The sequence below is a fragment of the Pleurodeles waltl genome, chromosome 11 (genome assembly GCF_031143425.1).
Source record: "Pleurodeles waltl isolate 20211129_DDA chromosome 11, aPleWal1.hap1.20221129, whole genome shotgun sequence".
Lineage (NCBI taxonomy): Eukaryota > Metazoa > Chordata > Amphibia > Caudata > Salamandridae > Pleurodeles > Pleurodeles waltl.
In genome coordinates this window covers 631,602,778-631,624,020 of record NC_090450.1, presented here as the reverse complement: position 1 = coordinate 631,624,020, position 21,243 = coordinate 631,602,778, and the positions used below count along the sequence as shown (strand labels likewise).

Genomic DNA, 21,243 nt, shown 5'->3' with positions numbered 1-21,243 from the left:
TTAGCCAATATAGCTGGAAAATATTGTTGCCAAATGAATTGTTTGGCCTCAATGTAACAGAAAATATCCGGTGAACAACTTGCATCCCAATTTCTTTGGGATGGTGGCTTGGGGGTGTGGAGTCGGACTCCCTAAATTCACTTGGTGTAGTAAAAGCTTGGTATTAAAAAAAGATCGAGATCTGTTTTTAGGTTGCAGACTACCGGAAAGAGCAGCTGTCGGGTTTGCTAAAGGCATCTTGGGAACATTCAGAAACCATCCCTGGGAATGCATTTCACCTGTTGCTTACCATTGGCTTTTTGAGTTTTAACTCACATTTTCTGGCTTTCTATTTGCCGACTTTATTTGTTTTAGGCTGTCCAGGTTCAGTTTATCCATCCAATGGCACAAAGCCTTTTCACACCCCTCTCCTTGTATTCTTCCACTGAATGCTCCTTTCTGTAAGCAGACCTGTAAACCTTTCCTTATCTTGTCACCTTTGCTGTTCAAAGACAGAGGTCTAAAGTCAGGCTATGTCTTTCTAGGCAGGTTGGTGTATACTTTTTTCCTCTGACTTCAAATGTTTGGATTTATGTGAAAATTGTGCTGGATACTGGGGGAAGATTAGATTTAATGGACGTTTTGTCTAACACAAAACATTTAAATGAACTGTGAAAGGATTTCAGCTTGTATGAGAATTATCAAAGCAGAAATGAAGCACATTGTGTGTTAATTCTGAAGAGTTTTGGAATCAAATACTTTAATTTGATCAAAACAAATCAATATACTAGGTGATGCCATTTCCACACATTATCTTTTGTGCGCTGTATAGTTTTATCAGAAAAACTGGATGTCTGTGCAAATGTAATGGCCATTTATATTGACGTCTTGTCTGTAAGGATCGTGTACTACCACAACATGCATACTCCACTCTACGGCACTGCACTCTACTCTGCACCATTCTACTCAAAGCCAGTGCACTCTACAACACTCCAGTCTAGGCCACTCCACTCTACTTTGCCCAACTCCCCTCTACGCTGCTCTTCAACACTGCACTCTATGCCAATACACTATTCCAATGCACTCTACTCTGTACCACTCCACTCTACACCCCTGCACTCTATTCCAATCCACTGTACGCTACTCTAATCTACTCAGCACCTCTACACTCTATGCCACGGCAATCCGCACTACTTTACAACATCACTGTATATCACTGCACTCTACCCTGCACAACTCCACACCACACCACTTCACTCTACCCTGTCCCACTCCACTGTGGCACAATCTACTCTATGCCACTATGCAGCACTCCATTCTATGCCATCCCACACCACTATACACTACATCACTCTACAACACTTCACTTTATGCCACTCTACTCTGCATCACTATCCTGTATGCCAGTGCACTGTCACTCTACTCTAAACCACTTTACGCCCCTAAGCTCTACTATGCACCACTCTAATCTACACCATTGCATTATAGAGAGCCGCATGGTATGCCGCTGAATTCTATGCCACTGCACTCTATGCACTATACTCTACAACCTTTATGTGAAGGCACTTGGCACCATTCCACTCTATCCCACTACACCACTGAACTAATCCACTGCACTCTAAGACACTGCACTACTGCATTCTATGTCAATGCAATCTACGATACTCTGCACACTCTATGCCACTGCACTCTGTAGCACTCAACTCTATGCCACTGCACTCTACGCAGTCTACTCTGCATCACTCCACTGTACATCACTGCACTCGACAGCATTCTATGCCAATGCATTCTATGCCACTGCACTCTGTATTGTATGCCACTGAATTCTATCACACTGCACTCTACACCACTATAACCTGCAACACTTTATGCCAATGCACTCCACACCAATTGATTATAATCTGTGCCACTTTACTGTACGCTATTGTGACTCCACTCTATGCCACTTCGCTCTATGATACTTCACACCACTCTCCTCTATGCCACTAACTTATAGCCATGCTGAACAGCAGCCACGATGGTTAACAACATGGCTAAAACACATTGGCAAAGCCAATAGCTCCTGTATAGACAAGACCTACTGGCTTTGACAATGATTGTTACCTTATTGTCTTTCGCTAGAGACGCTGAAACCTCTTCCTTGGAAACAGACCTAGCCTGCTTTGTGTACACTTCCGGGGCTTCAGAAAATGCTGGTGGAATTCTGGCGCCTATCACCTTTAAATTATGAATCACCTCAGACCACAGACTTAAAGGACATCTGTCAGCAGTGGAGCTTCGTCCATTCTTGTGGCCTCTTTCTCAGCTAAGTACAGCTTTTTATCACGCAAAAAACAAAATATTGTGACACTCGCGGTCTGTTCCTCCGCTTAATGTGCTATTAGGCAATCAGCACAGAGCTTCTAGTTGCTGACCGTATAACTATTAATAGTGTCAACTTTGCATCTTTAATTCGATTTATTAAGATATCCTCGGACTGCTTTTGCCTACAATGATACAGACGAAGGGCTTCACCAAGAGGAGGGCGGTAAATCCAGAGCCACACCCTTGCACTGTTATTGTGTTCCTGCAACTGAGCATTGAACATTACCCCTGAATTAGATTCGTTCATCCATAAATGAGGAATAACGTCTGTAAATAAAGTGTCCTTACGTTTTTGTATTCTTTATGCGGGAGCAGTTGCCACACAGTTTCTACTGGTGGTATGCAGCCACTGCTTTACCGTCCTATAGTGTAGTATTACTGCGTCGCTCATTCTGCAGAAAAGGTTGTAATGTGCAGTAAAATGTTCACGTCAGTTTCGCGCACTATCACTGCCCTCTCCACGCGACCCCTCAAACCAAAGTTTAAATACAGTCCATCGGCCAATATCTATTGGCCGGAAGCCGGAACCATTTACTTAGCATACCTTTAAACATTTCTTCCAGCCATCTGAGAAATTGTAAAGCAACTTTAATAATGTGGCACCCTCCATGGCCCCGCTTGCCAGCTGTAAATTAGGTCCTTCTAGAACATGTTTGAACTAAAAATAGGCATTAATGATTCCTCCCTAAATCACAGTTCTGCTGTCCCATAAAACAAAATACTAAAATATGGGTTTAATAGTCCACACTCACCACACTAAAACTCCCTGTTGTCATACTGTAAGTGATAAATTCTATCCCAAAAATAACCCTGTGAAAGACTGTGTATGAATGGCATGAACATATATTGTCCATGTGCAGGATTATGAACATCACCACTACCTATTACCCTAATACTGGCTATGACTTCCTTGCTCTGATACTTCTCACTAGCAGGACACGGTTACCTTTAAGTTTAAGGTAATGGACATATATCATATTTCTTTTATATTCGGTAACAGTGCAAAATGGCAATGCTGCCTTTGGAAAAACCCTTGAGAGGTGTCTTTCTGGGCCACCAGGGAGCCGACGTCTACTTAGTCACGAGAGGCTGCCAAAAGTAAGTGCGTTTGTACCGCCTAAAATTAAATTCATATCATTCCAAAACCTATGTTTACATCTTTATTACACAGTTCTATACAAAGGTCTGTATGTGCTAATCTTCATCAGCTGCTCACTATTATTTGGGCAGACTGCGACATATCAGTTTTTATACTTCTTTTTTCTAGATTAGAAGTGGTTAGTCATCCCTCATCGACCCAGTGTAACCTCTGCTTCCTCGGGTTGTAGTGCTAACTTCTGCTTGGATACAGGTGGGTCATTCCGCGGCATCACCGTGGTGGCCGAAGGCATGACTGTAACGGAGAGGTCATTGTCGGATGACTTGAGGAAGCCACTGATGGGATTCCCATCCAAGAGTTCCAAAGTATACTTCCTTGGGAATCACCTCTTCTCTTGTCCATGTTTACTTTACTTATCTGCTCTCCCTCAGCAACCACAGAGAATGTGGACATGAAGATATTATGCCCTCTCGATGCAAAGGCAGCTATAGGCGCACATGAAAACCAACACTACTACTTGACCAACGTCATCCAACATTATACTCTTCGCTAGTTTACTTAAAAGGTATTCCAGAATAATTATCAGTGTGCACAAAAGTGACCCAATATCATCTGGCACCTTACGTCAGTCCCTGCCATTTAACCTGCATCACTTCATGTGTGTGGATTTTAAAACCCGTACTTACAAATGGACTGAAGCTGTACCTGAATGGTGAGTCCCCCCCCAACCAATCTCCCCTGTCCCCCCTCCCCGCCCCCCCCCCCCAAAAAAAAAACCTGAAACCGGTTTGAGCTGCCTGTGTTCCCATCTAAAGTGGGGGGTTCTGACCTGCTACTTTGGTCTGGACTGTTCCAACTCGGCAATGACCAGGGTGGGGTCTGCATATGTCTGGTCTCACTGGAGTGGCAAAATGAGCAATAAAACGACGGTCTGGAGTGCGGGCTGAGCAGTTATTACCAGTAGCTGTGATTAATAAAATCATTTCATCCATCACGTTTTGTTCTGGCTTTTTAGCCCATCTCACTTTGCATGCTGGGGTTTTTCATCCCCATCTTTCAATGTTAACTGCAGAACTACAAGTCCCAGAATTGAATGTGCCAGGTGCTAAGAAGGCAGGAATGGCAGTGTGACACATGCCGCGTGGCACTCTGTAACCACCATGTCTAGAAAAACAGGCAGCAACTTCATCCGCGTGGCTTCACTTCAGAGACTGTTACAAAACCTTGACGCGTTTTGCTCATAAGCCTTCGGCTATTTAAATATATATATCTAACATTTTTACCATTTCCGTTCTCGGCGGGGATGAGTCGACGCTCTATTTTCACTGTTTCCAGCCCTCGAGCCACTCCTGACTCACAAGGAGCAGCTCACGTTGTCTGAACTGCCTTGTAATGGCCACACCAATGTAACATTTGACTTTCAGCAGCATTGACGCACATTTTAAACAGAAAGCAGTTGGTTCTATAATTAATTTCTGAAGAGGGATTTTTTTTTTAATCACTGGGCTCGACCGGAGAACATAGGAAGAACAAATCTCAATATTGCGGTCTGAGAGTTCATTACTTAATGAGAACGAGGATTTGCTGTTAGAATCAGGATTTGAGAGATGTTAATAAACTATTTTTATTTAAGGTAAAACTCAAAAAAAGGTTTTTCATGAATGGGCGTGATGTACAATTGTAGATTGAGGAGTCAGCAATAACTTACTCCTACTCAAAAACACGTCATTTTACACATATATTCTTTTCGTTACTGTTTTGAATCATTCAAAGGTCTACATGTATTATTCTATAAAAGGTGTTCTATTTTAAACTATCTTCTATGTTAAAGCATCATTCTGTTGTTTATTACTGAACGTTTAATATCTTCTATTTCATGTAACTATGATCAATAAAGTATTTCTAAATTTAAAGAAATCAGGGCTATCCTCCTCATCAGAAGAGTAAATAAACACGAAGAGTTAATGGGTCCCAAATATCAAAATATGCATGAAAAAGTAGGGTGTTTTTTATCACTTAACAACAAAATCACAAACAGTGTGATAAAACCACAGGAAGAAAGAAAAAACTCTCAAGAGTCGCAATTATTGCACTAGGATTCACCAGTTTGTGACAAGAAGTTGCCAGAATAGCACAAGACTCATTAGTGCCACATGAGGACTATGTAGTACGTGACAAGAGCGCAGTTGTCCAGCATGGAGACTCACCAGCACACCATAAGACTCGTCATCATGCAAGATGACATGCCAAGGCACCATACAAAGCTCCATCACACTGCGAGATTATCAAATGGCCTACAAGGACTTACCAGCGTTGGGAGTCAAATTCACCAACCCACCCCGAGACTCACTGACAAGTCACAGGTCTTCATCTGTGAACCGCTAATCACCATTGTGTCTCAATGTTTTACTACTGCATCATACAAACTGCTATCGCATTACAACACAGTTGCCCATGCAACACAAGACATGCCAGTGTGCCACAAGACATGTAACATACAAGTGCATGTCTGTCTAATTTTTTGTAGTAAAAGCTACTTACGTTGATGAAAATCATCAGAAGGTACGAATAGTATTAGTACTTTAATACTGACCACATCAGACAAGTTTACATGTTTGTTTTAAATCTAAACTTTTCAGCTTTTAGAGGCTGGGCTACATACAGGAGAGCTACTTATCGGTAGCTTGAGAGCTACTAGTAGCTCACGACCTACTCGCTGGAGAATCCTGGTTTAATGGTTTGAGTTTGTCCAACCGTGATTTGAAGCTTAACAGGACAGGCTACTGGAAACTTACCACCATGCGTAAAACAACTAAGTCAAAGGGGGCGGCTATTTACAAACTTTTCCAAATGCTTCAATGTCATGGGGCAGTTTGAGACACACTAGCAGAACTCTGCCAAGGTACTTTTTTTTCTTAATTATATTTATTTGTATCTTGTAAATTATACAATTTGTCAATATCACAAAAGCTTACATCTCCATAGTTTTGTTTTGTGACAGAGACTTGTTATTACACACATTATGTATCCACATTACCTTTTGGCCCAGAAGCAAGGAGGAGATGGAGACAGGCAAGCAAAAGAATAATTGTTTGATTAACTAAAACATGAAAACACGGTTGTTTATTTCAACACCTCTTGCTACACTCGTGAGTACTCAGGTACAGCAGTCCATAGATCAAGGCAGTATAGTGTCTGCTTTGTTCTCCAATGCCTGCATAAAGGTGCCCCACACCCAGGTACCTCATTCCTGCCCTCCTAGGAGTGCTGGCTCCTACACAACTACAATGCACTTCCAGCCTGCACACCTAACACAACTGGGACCCAGGCACAGCTCTGACAAAGCACATCAACAATTCCTTTCTAGATGTTCAACTATACCCAGGGCCACTGGAATTATGCGATTGTGCAGCCGTGGCGATTTTTGCATAATAGTAGATTTGCCGCATTTGCTACATAATCCATCATTTGCTGCATAATCTGCAGATTTTAACAAAAAAATTGTTTCTAGCTCAAACGGTTCAAAAGTTAATAAAAATGCAGAAACACGTATTGCAGCGCAGCAGAAGGCCCTTTACAAAGGTTGTCTGGTCACCTTTCTGTAGCTTATTGATATATTTGGGTGTTAAACCGGTCCTAATAAGGTCTAACTAATGTCCAGACAGTGTTAAATTAAAAAATGACAAAATAATGAAGTAACACTATCACAAAATTTGCCACAAAATTGACCTTTTCTTGCATCATAATTTACTCCACCATTCTGCATAATTTGACCCTCCCCTGACGCATAATTCCAGTGGCCCAGATTATACCATTCTGATAATACTGGGACTCATCGATGGGCGAGGACTATGCGTTTCTATTCCTACACTTCCAATAAAACTAGTACCCACACAATTCTGTCAATGGCAACCCACACTGGCCTACTACAGGTACAAGGGCCTGCGCAGGGCTCTTCCAAAGCACTTCAACACTGCAATTCTTATAATAAAGGGACTCATCAAAGCCTATGCTTTTCTCTTCCTGCACTCTAGTACTCAGATAGCTCTGTGAATGTACGTCCACACTGCAGTACTGGTGGTAAAGGAAATACCTGGCGCTCTTCCAGTGCCTCTCAGCCATTCATTTCTAACAGCACTGGGGCTCTCATGCACGAAAGCTCCGCCCGCGCACTTAAATCTTCCTCACTGTACCGCGAATCACACAGCTCTACCAAAGTACATCCGTGCAGCCCCTCAGAAGTACTGGTACTGGTACCGGCAAGTGAATGTATCAACGTACTTCAGCATTGCCCTGCTGCCAAGTACTGGGAACCACACACAGCTGGGCAAATGCACTTCAATCCTGCTCTCCTAACTGTACTGGGATTCACAAAGCTGTAGTGCAGCTCTCCAAAGTACTGAAGGCCCACTCAAAGCTCTACTTGGTGAACCGGTACACCCTGCTTCAGTAATTATGAGCCACTCCCTGCTGAAATCAGACTAGATGACTAGCGGAAAGTTTCAGTTTACATAAAACTGTATACAATATTATTTTACACAGATAAAATCCACATATATTTAAAATAGCAGTAACAAAGGTTGAAAACAAATACATTTCATTTAGAAATAGGGTTTGTATTGACGTCAGCCCAATATCACTTAATCAGTCTGTTTTCATCCCGTAGCTTAAGGGCCAGACTCAAAAATGTTACAGAACTGCCAACGGATTTTGGTGTAAAGCCCTTAAAACGAAGTAATAGTGCCTCTGGCATTGTTCTTATGTCCTCGCATTAAAAACGGCTGCACATTGTTTTGGATGAACTCCTGAGCTGACCTACACTTCCTGCACGTACAACCAATTTGACCCTTTGATTCAAAACATTCCTACCCATTAATTGTTTAATACAATCGGCTGCGGCAATGCAATGCACCTAAATCATGAGCCGCCGTACACCTCATTCAAACACACACAGCTCAGCCAGTGCACCTCAGTCAGACGTCTCCCCCCCCCCGGTCAATAGATTACTAAGGACCAGTACCAGCTGGGCAGATACCACTGAGCCCTGAGGTGACGATCTACAACAGTATATATGCACCCACACACAGCTCTACAATCACACACAAACCCTCAAGTGACCATCCGTGTTCAGCTCTAAAAACATGCATCAACCCTCACGTAACCACCCAGCATACCTGCCAAGGTTTCAGACTGCATGACATTTTCATCATTTCAGTGTGATTATGAGTGACACTCAATGACTATGAGTGACATTTTCTCATGAGAAAAAATAGCACAGCAAGCCCAACTAGGAGATTGTAACATTACTCATTCTCAGGCATTTACTTCTTTGCAAGGCAAGCTGGCGCCGTGGCAACAGGTGGGCCCCGTTGTGTCTGGCCCATTACGACTGGACTACCACGGCAACCAACTCCACTGCCGCATGATTCAGGCACACAGCTGCCTCACTGGACTCTGGTGACGGTGCCCTGGGCTGCTCAACCATTCCGGAAGCCACTGTGTTTCACACTCAGCAGCCACCGCCAGTGGGGTCGGTTTCAGTCTGTGGGATCAAAGCACCATAGTGCAGGCGTCAAGCTCTGCTATTGCCAGCAGGTTCATGATGGGAAGTCAGCTGCTGGCGCTGGTGGGGTTGGGTCCAGTCGCCGAGTGCGGCAGGACGGACCATCACTTATTAAGGTGAGTCTCCAGAATCAGTAATGCAGCGTAGTGTCGGTGTCTGTTACAATGTAGCACAGACTGGTACTACCAGCTAGCAAGCTGACAAGGCAGCCCCCAAGCCTGCTGGGAGCAGAGCACGCTGCCACTGCATCTTGGTGCACCATAGTACCCCATCTTGAGAGTTGAGATGTAGTATAATATGTGCTTTTGCATTTCAGTGAATTGATATGGACTGCCACACTGAAATGCATTAGACTAAGCTCTGATGCATGGTACATGGCAAAGCTGACCCAGGGCAGCTCTACAATTACACATAAAACAAACACACAAAAAATAAAAAATAAATAAAACACCAACCCTCCCATAACCCCCCACGCGCAGCTCTACAAACACATCAACCCTCCCGTAACCAACCACGTGCAGCTCTGCCAATGGACTTCAGTCCAGCGCCCTTTACAGTATTGGGTTTTTCTATTAGCATCGCAGCTGCACCTCACCCCTGGTGTGACCACCACTATACTTGCAGCCACACACATCCTGCCAGAGCGCAGCACTCCCAATCAGTGCTTTAGAATGGGCTGGTACTCATAGATATGGAGGAGTACCTGCACTTCTGCTGTATATGTGCGCATGGTAATAAAAAGAATGCAGCGCGTGCTTATAGATGTTAAGAAATGCATGTGCTGTTCTAGTGGTAGAGAAATGTTGTTCTTTAAGTGCATTCACTGTTCTTTACAAGTATTTGCAAGCCTTCTGGCATGTTATTATTCAAACATTAGCGAGTTTCCTTGAGCGGTCAAGATCAGCGGTTAGGGCAGTTGTCATCTGACCTCCCTCAGCGCTAGACGCTATACCTGTGGGCTCAGTCACATGTTGTACATAATAAATATTCTTTTGATATTTGTTATTCTCTGTTTCCCAGATTTATTGGAAGTATGAAAATGCAACAATTTGTAGACAAATGACAAAGAAAAGTTTATTTTTCCATCAAGTATTGGTGTGTTCATCAAGCCCACAGTGAATCATACTGGCAAGCCTTTCCTCTGTCCTGCTTACGTTTCTTAAAGGTTAAAACTTACCAGACGCAGCCCGGCAGTCTAAAAAAACTCACGGGCATCTGGAGGTTTTCAGTATTTCAACATAGGCTTTCTATAGCACAGTGGAAGTTTTGTGAAGTTGATTATGTTGTTGTCTCCTCAAGCAGCATTTCCTGGTGAAGGAATTTGGCGTTGGCGCATGTGTATAGGGAACAATTTTGGGGAACCCCAGCGGCATTTCCTGGTAGAGGCGCTTGTATTGGCGCATGCACATTTGGAGGCAGTATTCAGGATCAGTGTTCTTGCTTTGACGCACGATGCTTGTGAGGACTGTGGTACATAGGAGCACCAATAGTAACGCTGTAAGATTAACTGGATAATCCATTACCCTGGGGCTGTTTCATTCAAAGGTGGCTTTTCATAGCTCAGGGAGCCGCTACTCATATGCGAGCAGCCGTAAAATTCTTCTAGAGCCAGTCTTTCCTAAACCTTCAGGAGCCTATCAACGGTGATGGGCACACCACCTTAACGGTAAATATTCACAACACATGCTTGTTGGTGACAGGCACGTCTTTGACTGTTGAATAGTTGCAGTCATTAGAAGTGTGGGAGACTTTGTATCATTTTAATATTATCATTAACTAAAAGAAAAAATAAGAAAAACAGGCAGAGAAGAAAAGAGACATAAAATTTGAACTAGCTTTGAATTAGCTTATATTTACATCAGTTATTGGCATTTCAAAAATGTCTTCCTTACTTGCAAGCAACTTAGCCATTATTACTCCTTTCCTGCAGGAGCCTGGTAAACCACCCATGAAATGGGACTGTTGGTTAAGCTTGTTTGAAATCTATTTGGTTGCTGTAGAAGCAGATGATTATGAACAAAAACATAAAGCTGCTATATTAGTTAGTCATCTAGACAATGAAGGTCGGCTGGTGTTTGACAACTTATCTGGAATCATTTCTGTTGAGGATGCAGCAGGAGATTGGATTTTTTTTGCAGAAGCCATTGCATGTTTAGAAAAAAGAAAAAAAAAATCTGAAGATCCAAGTGTTCATTTAAAAATGTTTGATTTTTTTTTTTAAAGCAAACAATCTCCTGATGAATTGTTGAAGATTTTTTTGTCAGCCTTAAGAGTGTAAGCAACAACATGTAATTTTGGCACAGCACAGGATATTTATTTACGTGATCAGTTTGTTTACAGTTGTTATTTTTAAAAAATTCAAGAAAGGTTATTGAGTTGTTGGGATCCATCATTTAGTGAAGTATTTAGCATTTATCATTGGGGAAGTGGGACCTCTGAATGGGTCAGTCCCATAGTCATTATTCAGAAAAAAGATGGTTCCTTAAAATGTGTGCTGGTCTTCGCACTCTTAATAAAAACATTGTGGTTGAATGTCATCCTTTACCCAAGGTACAAGAACTGCTCAACATTCACAGATATTTTCTCTGTTAGGTCTAAAATCAGCATACCATCAAATCCCACTTGATCAAGCTTCCCAAGAACTTACTACCTTCATCACACCTTTTGGTGCATACGAGTTTACTAGATTACCATTTGGGTTAGCATCAGCACCAGTGTCTTTCAGCGGCTCATGGACATGATGTTGTAAGGTATTGTTGGAGCACAAGCACCCCAGGATGATGTTCTCATTTTTGCAAATACTTTAGCTGAGAAAAACATAATTCCAAAAACTGTTTTTGAAAGGTTTAAAGACTTTCTTATTACCCTGCATGCTGATCAACATTTTTAACATTGAACCTGCGTTTAATATTTAGGACACACAATCAGTCCGAGTGGTATTTTGCCTAAGTATTCTTTAGTTAAAACTACCCAGGATGCAGAAGCTGCCAGAGATAAAGACACTTTTCGGTCTTTTTAGGTCTTAGTGAATATTACTCTTGATTCATCAAAGGGTATGAATAAGTTGTTCAACATTTAAGAAATGCATTGAAGAGAGGCACTAAATATATAGTCTGATGAGGTGAATAAAGCTTTTCAAAGTGTAAAAACATTGTGTCAGCACCTGCATTATCATCTTTTGTTGCTGTTAAGAGATGTTTAATTTCTGTAAACGCCAGTCAAATTGGCCTTGGTGCTGTACTTTCACAGTGGGTTCAAGGGCAGGAAAACACCATTGCTTTTGCCTCACGTTCTTCAAGTCCTGCAGAGTCACATTACAGTACAATTGAACGCGAGGCATTAGCATCTTTTTTGGGCTGTGTATTCAGGGATATCAATTTGAAATGTACACTGATCATAAACTACTTATTCATCTGCTAAAAGGTGGTGGTACAGGAAAGGTGTCTGCATGGCTAGTTAGGCTGCTTTCTAAACTACAGGAATATGATTTTATTCTGAAGTATATTCCAGGAGGTAAAAATGGCAGGGCTCAAGGCTGACTGCCTTACAAGGCTGCCTATAAAATGAAGAGAAATGTATGAATGGTGAAAATGTAGGTGTGGTTGTTCTAGTTGAAGATATTCTACATGGCACAGGTGTTTTCACACAAAAGAATGGGTGGAAGCTCTAAGCAAGGATTCTATATTGACAAAGGTTACCTCATTTTTTAGTATTGGTTGGCCTTGTGAAAGAATGTGGAAGGATTACTAGATCCTTCATTCAAGTAGCTGATGAACTTTCATTGGTGGATGGAGTGTTGCTACGTGCTGACCGTTTGGTGCCCCCGGTTTCAGTAAGGAGAATATTAATTGAGGAAACACACAAAGGGCACTTGCAAGTCCCTTAAACAATTCTATTGGTGGCCAGGTGTGGAAGCTCAAGTAGCAACTTTTATAGAAGATTGCACAACTTGCTTAGTTTCTGACAAGCATTGGAAACATCAAGAAACTCTGCTTCATAATGTTTCATATCCAAACATGGCTTGGCCGAATTTAGCTTTAAATTTTGCTGGCCCATTTGATTTACTTCCATGTTCACTGAGGTATATAATGGTGCTAATTGATTATGTTAATAAAAGGGTATATGTTGGATTTACATTAAAACCTGACACAGATTCTGTCATCAAATTTTTGCAGGACATTTTTGCTATTGAAGGTACCTCCCAAAGGAAATCGTTATTGACAATGAAACACACTTCATGTAAAAAATAAAAAAAAAGATAGATAGATTACTTGGATCACCATAACTTTACACAAGTTAAAGTTGCTCTATACTCTCCGTCTTCAAATGGTCTAGTTCAACGCAGCAACACATTTTTTAAGGAGGGAATTCAAACTGTGTTAGCAATGGGTCAAGATGTTAAAAACTTTTTGAGAAAGAAAAGAAAGAAATGATGGTTGTCTTTGAGAACTCCACACAGTACTATTGGTGTTTGTCCATTTGTGTTAATGTTTTCTCAGATATGCCATATTACCAGATTGGGTGAGGGAATTGAAGAAAAAAAAAATTGGGAAATTTATCAGAAGTTACATTCACGATGTTGGAAAAACAAAGAAAATCAGTATGGGCATTGTTATGCTCCCATCCCAACTGACAGGGGTAACAGTCTTTCAGCTTTCCCCCCCGCACATTAAAAGATCTTATCCCAACATCAAGCAAGAGGACATTTGATTATTTGTGGTTTTGTTTTTACATTTGGGCCATGAGAGCCTGTCTATCAAAGTTGTCCCACTTGGAATGGTGAGGGCTGCACTTTTTGGAATTTGGGACGCTGCTATGTAGAAATATCTACAAGACCTAGAGACATCTGAAAACTAAACATTTGGGTGAGTCCAGGGTGGTGTGCTGCACATGCACACCGCACCATTTTCTTACCCACAGTGCCCTGCAAACCTCCAACTTTGCTTGAATTCACACATTATTCTGACATTCCGAGATCTGCAGGAATCGGCAAAATTCCTACCACCGAGCATTGTCGCATTTATACTGATAAAAATCTGCCCCATTTGTCAGCCTAAAAACTTTTTTTTTCCCAAACTGCCCTTTTGGATTGCTTTGGCTCCATCTCAATTTTGACATGTTTTTGGCTCTTCCCTGTCACAGGCACTTGGCCCTCCTACACATGTGAAATATATTTTTTTATCAGGAGACTGAGGGGAACGTTGGGTGGTAGGAAATTTGTGCCGTTACAGTGATCCCACACAGAATTGTGGGAACAATTAGATTTTTTTTTTCAGCTAAATTTAAGGTTCGCTGAGGATTCTGGATAAGAAAACACATGGGGACCCACCCAAGTAACACCTCCCTGGAGTCCCTCAGGTGTCTAGGTTTCAGAAATGTCTGGGTTTGTCTAGATGGCTGCTGAGCCCAGGATCAAAAATGCAGGTCTGCGTAGTGTTTTGGGGCATTTCCTGTTGCGGGCACTAGGCCTACCTACACAAGTGAGGTAGCATTTTTAATCGGGAGACTTGGGGGGAGGGTAACGCTGGGTAGAAGGAAGTTTGTAGCTCCTTTCGGATTCCAGAACTTTTCAGCACCAAAATACGAGGATTTGCAAAGGATTCTGGGTAAGAGAACCAGGTGAGAGCCCCACAAGTCACCCCATTCTGAATTCCCCTAGGTGTCTAGTTTTAAAAACTTTATAGGTTTGCTAGGTTTCCCTAGGTGCCGGGCGAGCTAGAGGCCAAATTCCACAGCTAGGCACTTTCCAAAAAACATGTCAGATTTCAATGTAAAAATGTGATGTGTCCATGTTGCGTTTCCTGTCTCAGGTATAAGGCCTAGCCACACAAGTGAGGTACCATTTTTATCGGGAGGCTTTGGGGAGTACAGAATAGCAGAACAGTGTTATTGCCCCTTGTCTTTCTCTACATTTTTTTCCTTCAAAATGTAAGACAGTGTGCAAAAGAGACATCCATTTGAGAAATTCCCTGTAATTCACATGCTAGTATGGGGGCCCCGCAATTCACAGATGTGCAAATAAAGAGGTGTTTCTCAACACCTTATCCTGTGCCCATTTTGGAAATACAAATGTTTCCTTGATACTATTTTTCACTCTTTGTATTTCACCAAATTAATTGCTGTATACAATGAAACCCATTGCAAGGTGCAGTTCCTTTATTGGCTTTGGGTACCTAGGGTTCTTGATGAACCTACAAGCCCTATATATCCCCGCAACCAGAAGAGTCCAGCAGACATAACAGTATATTGCTTTCAAAAATCTGCCATAGCTGGAAAAAGTTATAAAAGAAAACGTGGACAGAAATTGCTCTTTTTTTTTACCTCAATTTCAATATTTTTTTATTTTAGCTGTTACTTTCTGTAGGAAAACTTTGTGTAGAAGGATCTACACAAATGACCCCTTGCTGTATTCAGAATTTTTTAACTTTTCAGAAATGTTTAGCTGTTCGGGATCCAGCGTTGGTTTCATACCCATTTCTGGCACTAACTGGAAAGCACAAAAAATAGTAAAAATGGGATATGTCCCAGTAAAATGGCAAAATTGTGTTGAAAATTTTGGTTTTCTGATTCAAGTCTGCCTGTTCCTGGAATCTGGGAAGACCGTGATTTTAGCACTGCAAAGCCTTTGTTGATGTCATTTTCATGGGGAAAAACACAAGCTTTCTTTTGAAGACCTTTTTTCCCATGTTTTTGGAAAAAACAAATGTTTTCCTATATTGTGGCAAATTTCTTGGTGTCCTCCAGGGGAACCCACAAACTCTGGATACCCCTAGAATCCCTAGGATGTTGAAAAAAAAATAAAAGGGACCCAAATTATGCGTGGATAGCTTATATGGACAAAACGTTATGAGGGCCTAAGCACGAATTGCCCCAAATAGCCCCAAAAAAGCCTGGCACCTGAGGGGTGGGGGGTAGGGGGGGGGGAGGGGGGTAGGCCTGATAGCGAAAGGGTCAATATGAGAGTGCTTGCACTTTTCTGTATCAAACCTACTCTGGGATAACGAGCATCTACGCTTTTAATATTCAATTTCAAGCACTGCCCCTCCTGCCCCCAATAAAACACTGAAGTGCAGTTCTGCCAATGCACCTTAATCCAGACACACACACTTCCTTACTGACGCCCACTAGCAGCCCCGTTGTAACGCTTCCTCATAGTGCCTCCGCGTCTCTCCTTTGCGCCTCTGGGCGCTACACAAACATCGTTTCATGCTTGTATTTCCTTCCGCATAGTGCCTACGCCTCTTCGAGCGCTACACGGCCTCTGTACCGCATACACAAACACATCATTTATTTCACTTGTTTTCAAGGTCATGCACCGCTACAACGTAACATCGCCGAGATAGACTCGATCCCGGGAAAGGGCAAAAAGTAACTTTACAGACTTCCGCTTGCTGAAGCGCTCTCTACAGGCCTGCCCCACCCCCCCTCCGGCATGTCCCAGGCAGCACTGCCAAGCCAGCAGAAACACGCACAAAAAGAAGGCATGGAACAAAACCTCGCATTCCGCCTCCTTTTACAAACACACACAATGCAGAGTTGCCAAGACCGGCCTCGGAGCGGGAAAGCACACAAACATTAACCATTCACCAACTACCCCCGAGAACAATATCTCGCAAACCGCCCAGAGATACCTTTCGCCCTAGTCACCCCTCTCAGATTGTCTCAAAAACCTATTTCCCCTAACACCCCATCAGTGTCCCTCAAGCTTTCCTGTCCTCGCTCCCTTGTAAAACGTGTCAACCTCCCCTGCGGCCCTGACACATAAAAGCCTGTTTGAAATCTCCTTCTTTTAATCCCTCTTAAACACCTCCCAACGGTCCTTCAAACCACCCGTATAGCACACAGATCCCTCTGCCAGGTTACCTAACTCACTCAGCCCCACATCTCTCATTCCTCACTTCACATGCAATTAACCCTTTTCTACAAATCTCTGCTGCCTCTTTCCTTCAAACACCACCCACGACCCTCCCGCCAAATGACTCCTGCAGCATACCTGTAAATTCCTCTAAATCACCCTTATACCCCTTCTTTTAAATGCCCCCAAACCTCTCCCCATCCAATCCAAAAACAATTTGATCTGGAGCACAGGGCAGTGACAAGACAGAATATCTGCTTTCTACCTACAGCATTGTCATGGATTTCTGTAAGGTTGTTATATCATTCTTAAGTGCATACAGGAAAACATTTAACCTATTAGACCAGTTCCATATAGCTTTTAAAGTGATATTGGGGTACAGCTGTATTTAGACCTTTCATGTAATACATAAACACACTGGCAGGCAGCTGGACAGAAAGGGGGAGGGTCTGCGTGCAAAAGCGTGGCGAACTGACGCAGGTATGTAAACAATGAAATAAACCGTCTCCGCCAGCGGGATATTTGTAAACACGCGACTGAGCTCACACCGGCTTAGTAGAACAAACTATACAACATGAATCTAACAGGTAAATAAAGCACTAACCTATTAATAACCCGCCAAACTAAAAAAAATTCCTCTAGAAAAACTGTTACTAAATTGATTGAGCTTCTTGTCATTTCAAATAAATTCTGTTTGAAAATATAATAAACATGAAAACAGCATCAACATAGGTTTCGGATAAGACGTCATCTATCAGGGTTAAACTGATCTCCCACGGGACCTATACTTCCCTTTCCATGTACTACCCCCCACCCCCCCACACACACACACATCCACACACACCGTCCCCCAGCTACTGAGGGGCCTATAGAAGGAAAAAAACAAAACGGAAAAAAGTGAAAATACTGAGACCCCCGCTGCCTGGTCCCCTCCCTTTCAGAACACTATGAAATAAACAAGGGTCACCACCGACAAACCTAACGCTTGAAATCACGAGACGCGCCTTGTAATCCCCCTTCGCCACTTGAACACATTGTGTGAACCTGGGCACATTAAGTCACGGTCACATCGCTAATTCAAAGGCCCAGGCTGCTGACTGTCGCCACAGTAAAGAAACAAAGCGAAATGCAGAGGAACTCTTTGGAGAAGCAGTTCTGCAAATAACTCAATAAAGATGCACATTTCCGGATTAATCCAGGCGCGCCTCAACCTTCCGTACAGATGCACCGGTGCACAAAACGGGAAACTAGGAAATGCGATGTTTTGCTTGTTCTCCTTTCTAGAACACACTTTTGGATCAAAGCATTTTCCACAGAACGCAAACAACTGTAGTACCGCTCCTTAATAGTGTTTCTGATGAGCAGCAAATAAGCACCGGTGCGCAACGCAACTGCCTCTGCAGAATGTTATGAGAGGCCCCGAGACTACCATAAATCACAGATATTCACTGGCCTTGGGATAAATAGGTGGGGGGGGTGTGAATGAAGGGTTGCCCCCATCCCTCGCGCTGCAGGAGCCTGCGTAAAGTCCCTGGAGCACTCACTCCTGGGGCGAAACGCAGTGGGGAGTGCCGAAGGTACTCAGAACTCGAACACAATAAACTTGCTCGCAGGGGCGCCTGTCAGCGCTGCATGCCCGGGAGGCACGCGCACTGCCACGTGCTGGCAAGGCAGAGAAACTCACTGATTATTATTACCGAGGAAAACCTCAAAACTACGGTGTTGTGCAGTAAGTAAAAGTGAAACAGTGAGCACTCGAGATCGCCCCCTTTCAGAAGCCCCTTCTGAAAGGCAGAAACACAATGCTTCGTGTACTTTTGCAACCCCAACAAAGCACCCCCACTCAGCTTTTTGCATTGGTGTTACATTTCATGTTCTGTAGAGTCGTTATGGGAGGGGCACCTCAGCACGCCGGGCTAAGAGAAGGGCCGGGCATCAGAGGTGTCACAAAGTGGAAGGTTGCGGTGTGGGCATGTTTCCCAGGACGTGGGAGAGTAATATTGGTGGCATGTTCCGGCCTTAGGATCATTGGGACATGCACGGGTCCCCTGGGGGAAGGCTGTAGTATTCTAGGACTCAGCGGGGCTTGGTGTTGCTCCCAGGGTTGCGAGGGGGGTGAAATGCATGCATGTGTCAGACCTTAAATGATCCAGTGATGAGACAAAAATATCTAGTCCAGAGACCCTAAAGCACCAACAACAGGCATTCCTAGATGTGGTTTCTTGATGAAGTCACCAGGGTTCGGAGGCACTTTGTAACATCCCCTCCCAGGGCCCTTTGAAGGATGCTTGTTGCCAGAGTTCACGGAGAACGGGAGGGTAATATTCGGGCACTCAGAAAATTGGTATTGGTCCCAGGGTTAAGGGGGAGATGAGAGGCATGCGTGTGCCAAGCCTTAAAGGGGTGATCCTGTGCTGACAAACTATATCTTTTCCAAGTCCTGAATCTCTAACAATAAATACCCAACCATAGGCATTCCTGAATCTGGCTCTGTCAGATGACGTCAACAGGGTTCTGAGACGCACTGTGACATCATTCACTGAATGGAGCATTCAAAGGCTTGTGCCCAGAGTTTATGGGTGGCATATGTATCTGGAGGGGGGGAGGGGTCACAATCATTTGCTCAGAGATAGTTTGAGACGGAGCTTAATACAGCTGTCACGGTGGTAATAGAGGACATTGGGCTTGGATGGGGGCTTGAGGGAGGGTCTCAGCGCTGAGGGCAGGAGTATAAAAACCGAGTACCGGGGCGAGCCCAGGGCGCAGAGGATGAAACGTTGGCGCTTTGGACGGGACGCCCCACACAGCGCTCTCAAGCTCACAGGGCAGAGTTTGTAAACTTTCTACAGCGCAGAAAGAAGTGCCGGAAGATATCTCAGTGCACGTTGAGGTACTCACCCACGCCATACTTCTCCCTCTTGGTGGGGATCCAGCGGGCTCCCATGCTGCCCCCCCACCAGGGACGAAGCGCTCCCCTCACACCAGCACCGGGACACAATCCAGCCCTGCCACTCGCTGCGACTCCGCCATGTTTGTGCAGCCAGAGGGGAAGGAGGAGTGAGGGGAGGGATTGGGACTGGGAGGTGAGGCCAGCCTGGGAGGCTCTGGCGGAGGGAGGGGAAAGGCTAGGCTGGGCTTTCAACTGGGGAGAGGGAGGAGTGGATCTCCCTCCGATCACTGGGGCGCCAGAACTAGTGGCAGTGCGACTGTCGGAAACTGCACGAGTGATCGTGGAAAGAGCTGTTAGTGACCGGGAAGAGCTGCACTAGTGATCAGGGAGAAGACATTGATGACACTATGATTGTAGGAAACTGCAGTGCACTCGTGATCGTGGAAAGAGCCGCTCGTGACCGCGGAGAGAGCCTGTTACCGAGCAGGGCGATGCATTAGTGGACAGGGAGAGGATCTTACTGAGGAACTGCACCAATAGTGATCAGGGAGGGCGCTCCACTGGCGATCGGGGAGAGGGCTGTACTAATGACAATGTACGAACTAATGACAATGTATGAAGCAACACTAGAGCTTTAAGTGGGATGCGAAACGTGTATGTGGGATTGCGGGGGGGGGGGGGGGGGGGTTAGAGGCTGAAAGGGACGGGGCCTATATATTTAAGGGCGTGGTTTAAGTATATAAACTAAAGTTCCCAAATTGAGTGCCACCTTACCCACATATTTGCATAGAATCTCAATAGCAACTGACATACCTAACATTGCTCTGCGTGCTTTGCAGAGAGGCCAAGGATTAGATGACCTCGTATTCTGAATACCTTTTTGCCCCACTGACCGGCCCAGAGAGACGCTCGCACTCCCTTCGGCCACAGCTCCATTGTGCCCCGTTATAAACAGCTGGACGCGAGTCAATTCAGATTACAGCCTATTGTTGTTTTAGGAGCCAGGTTTTCATCTTATTTTTTAACAGTGAGACGATCGCAGAAGCGATAATGACTAGGCAGTCCACTAAACTCACACATGATCAATTTCCAGAGACTTGCTTATCCAGTATAAAGTTCAGCAAGGAAATTCACAGCAGAGCTAAGATGAAATACCCTGTCTTCCTGCAATAGTCATGGAGATACCCACAGTGTTATACACTCAAAGGAGTCCTTTGACACTACCATCTCTTTAACTTTTGTTATATTTATACGTACTACTAACCAGGAGATTTTAGAAATGTTATACTTTGTACATAGGTCTACATTTTCGTGCAGCACTATGGTCAGTGCTTTAAATGAAAATAAAGAAGTGCAGGTGCTCACTATTAAGTGTCCCTTTTTGCTTATGGGAAATGCAGGTACTCTACTCATTATTTGTATTGCATCAGTGCTGAGAAGCGCAGGCACTCTCCCTTTCAAATTAAAGCAGTGCAGGCACGCAGTACCGGACA

The 21,243-nt window shown here is 43.8% G+C and overlaps 1 protein-coding gene across 1 annotated transcript in view; it reads right to left on the bottom strand.

The window, feature by feature from the left end:
- The window catches only part of DOCK5 (dedicator of cytokinesis 5), a 799,955-nt gene extending 779,921 nt beyond the window's left edge, over positions 1-20,034 (bottom strand). Inside the window, exon 1 of the mRNA XM_069214140.1 lies at positions 19,759-20,034. Within this exon, the coding sequence (XP_069070241.1) occupies positions 19,759-19,804 (46 nt within the window). The 5' untranslated portion in view covers positions 19,805-20,034. The remainder of the gene's footprint in view (positions 1-19,758) is intronic.
- Positions 20,035-21,243: the final 1,209 nt, after the last annotated feature.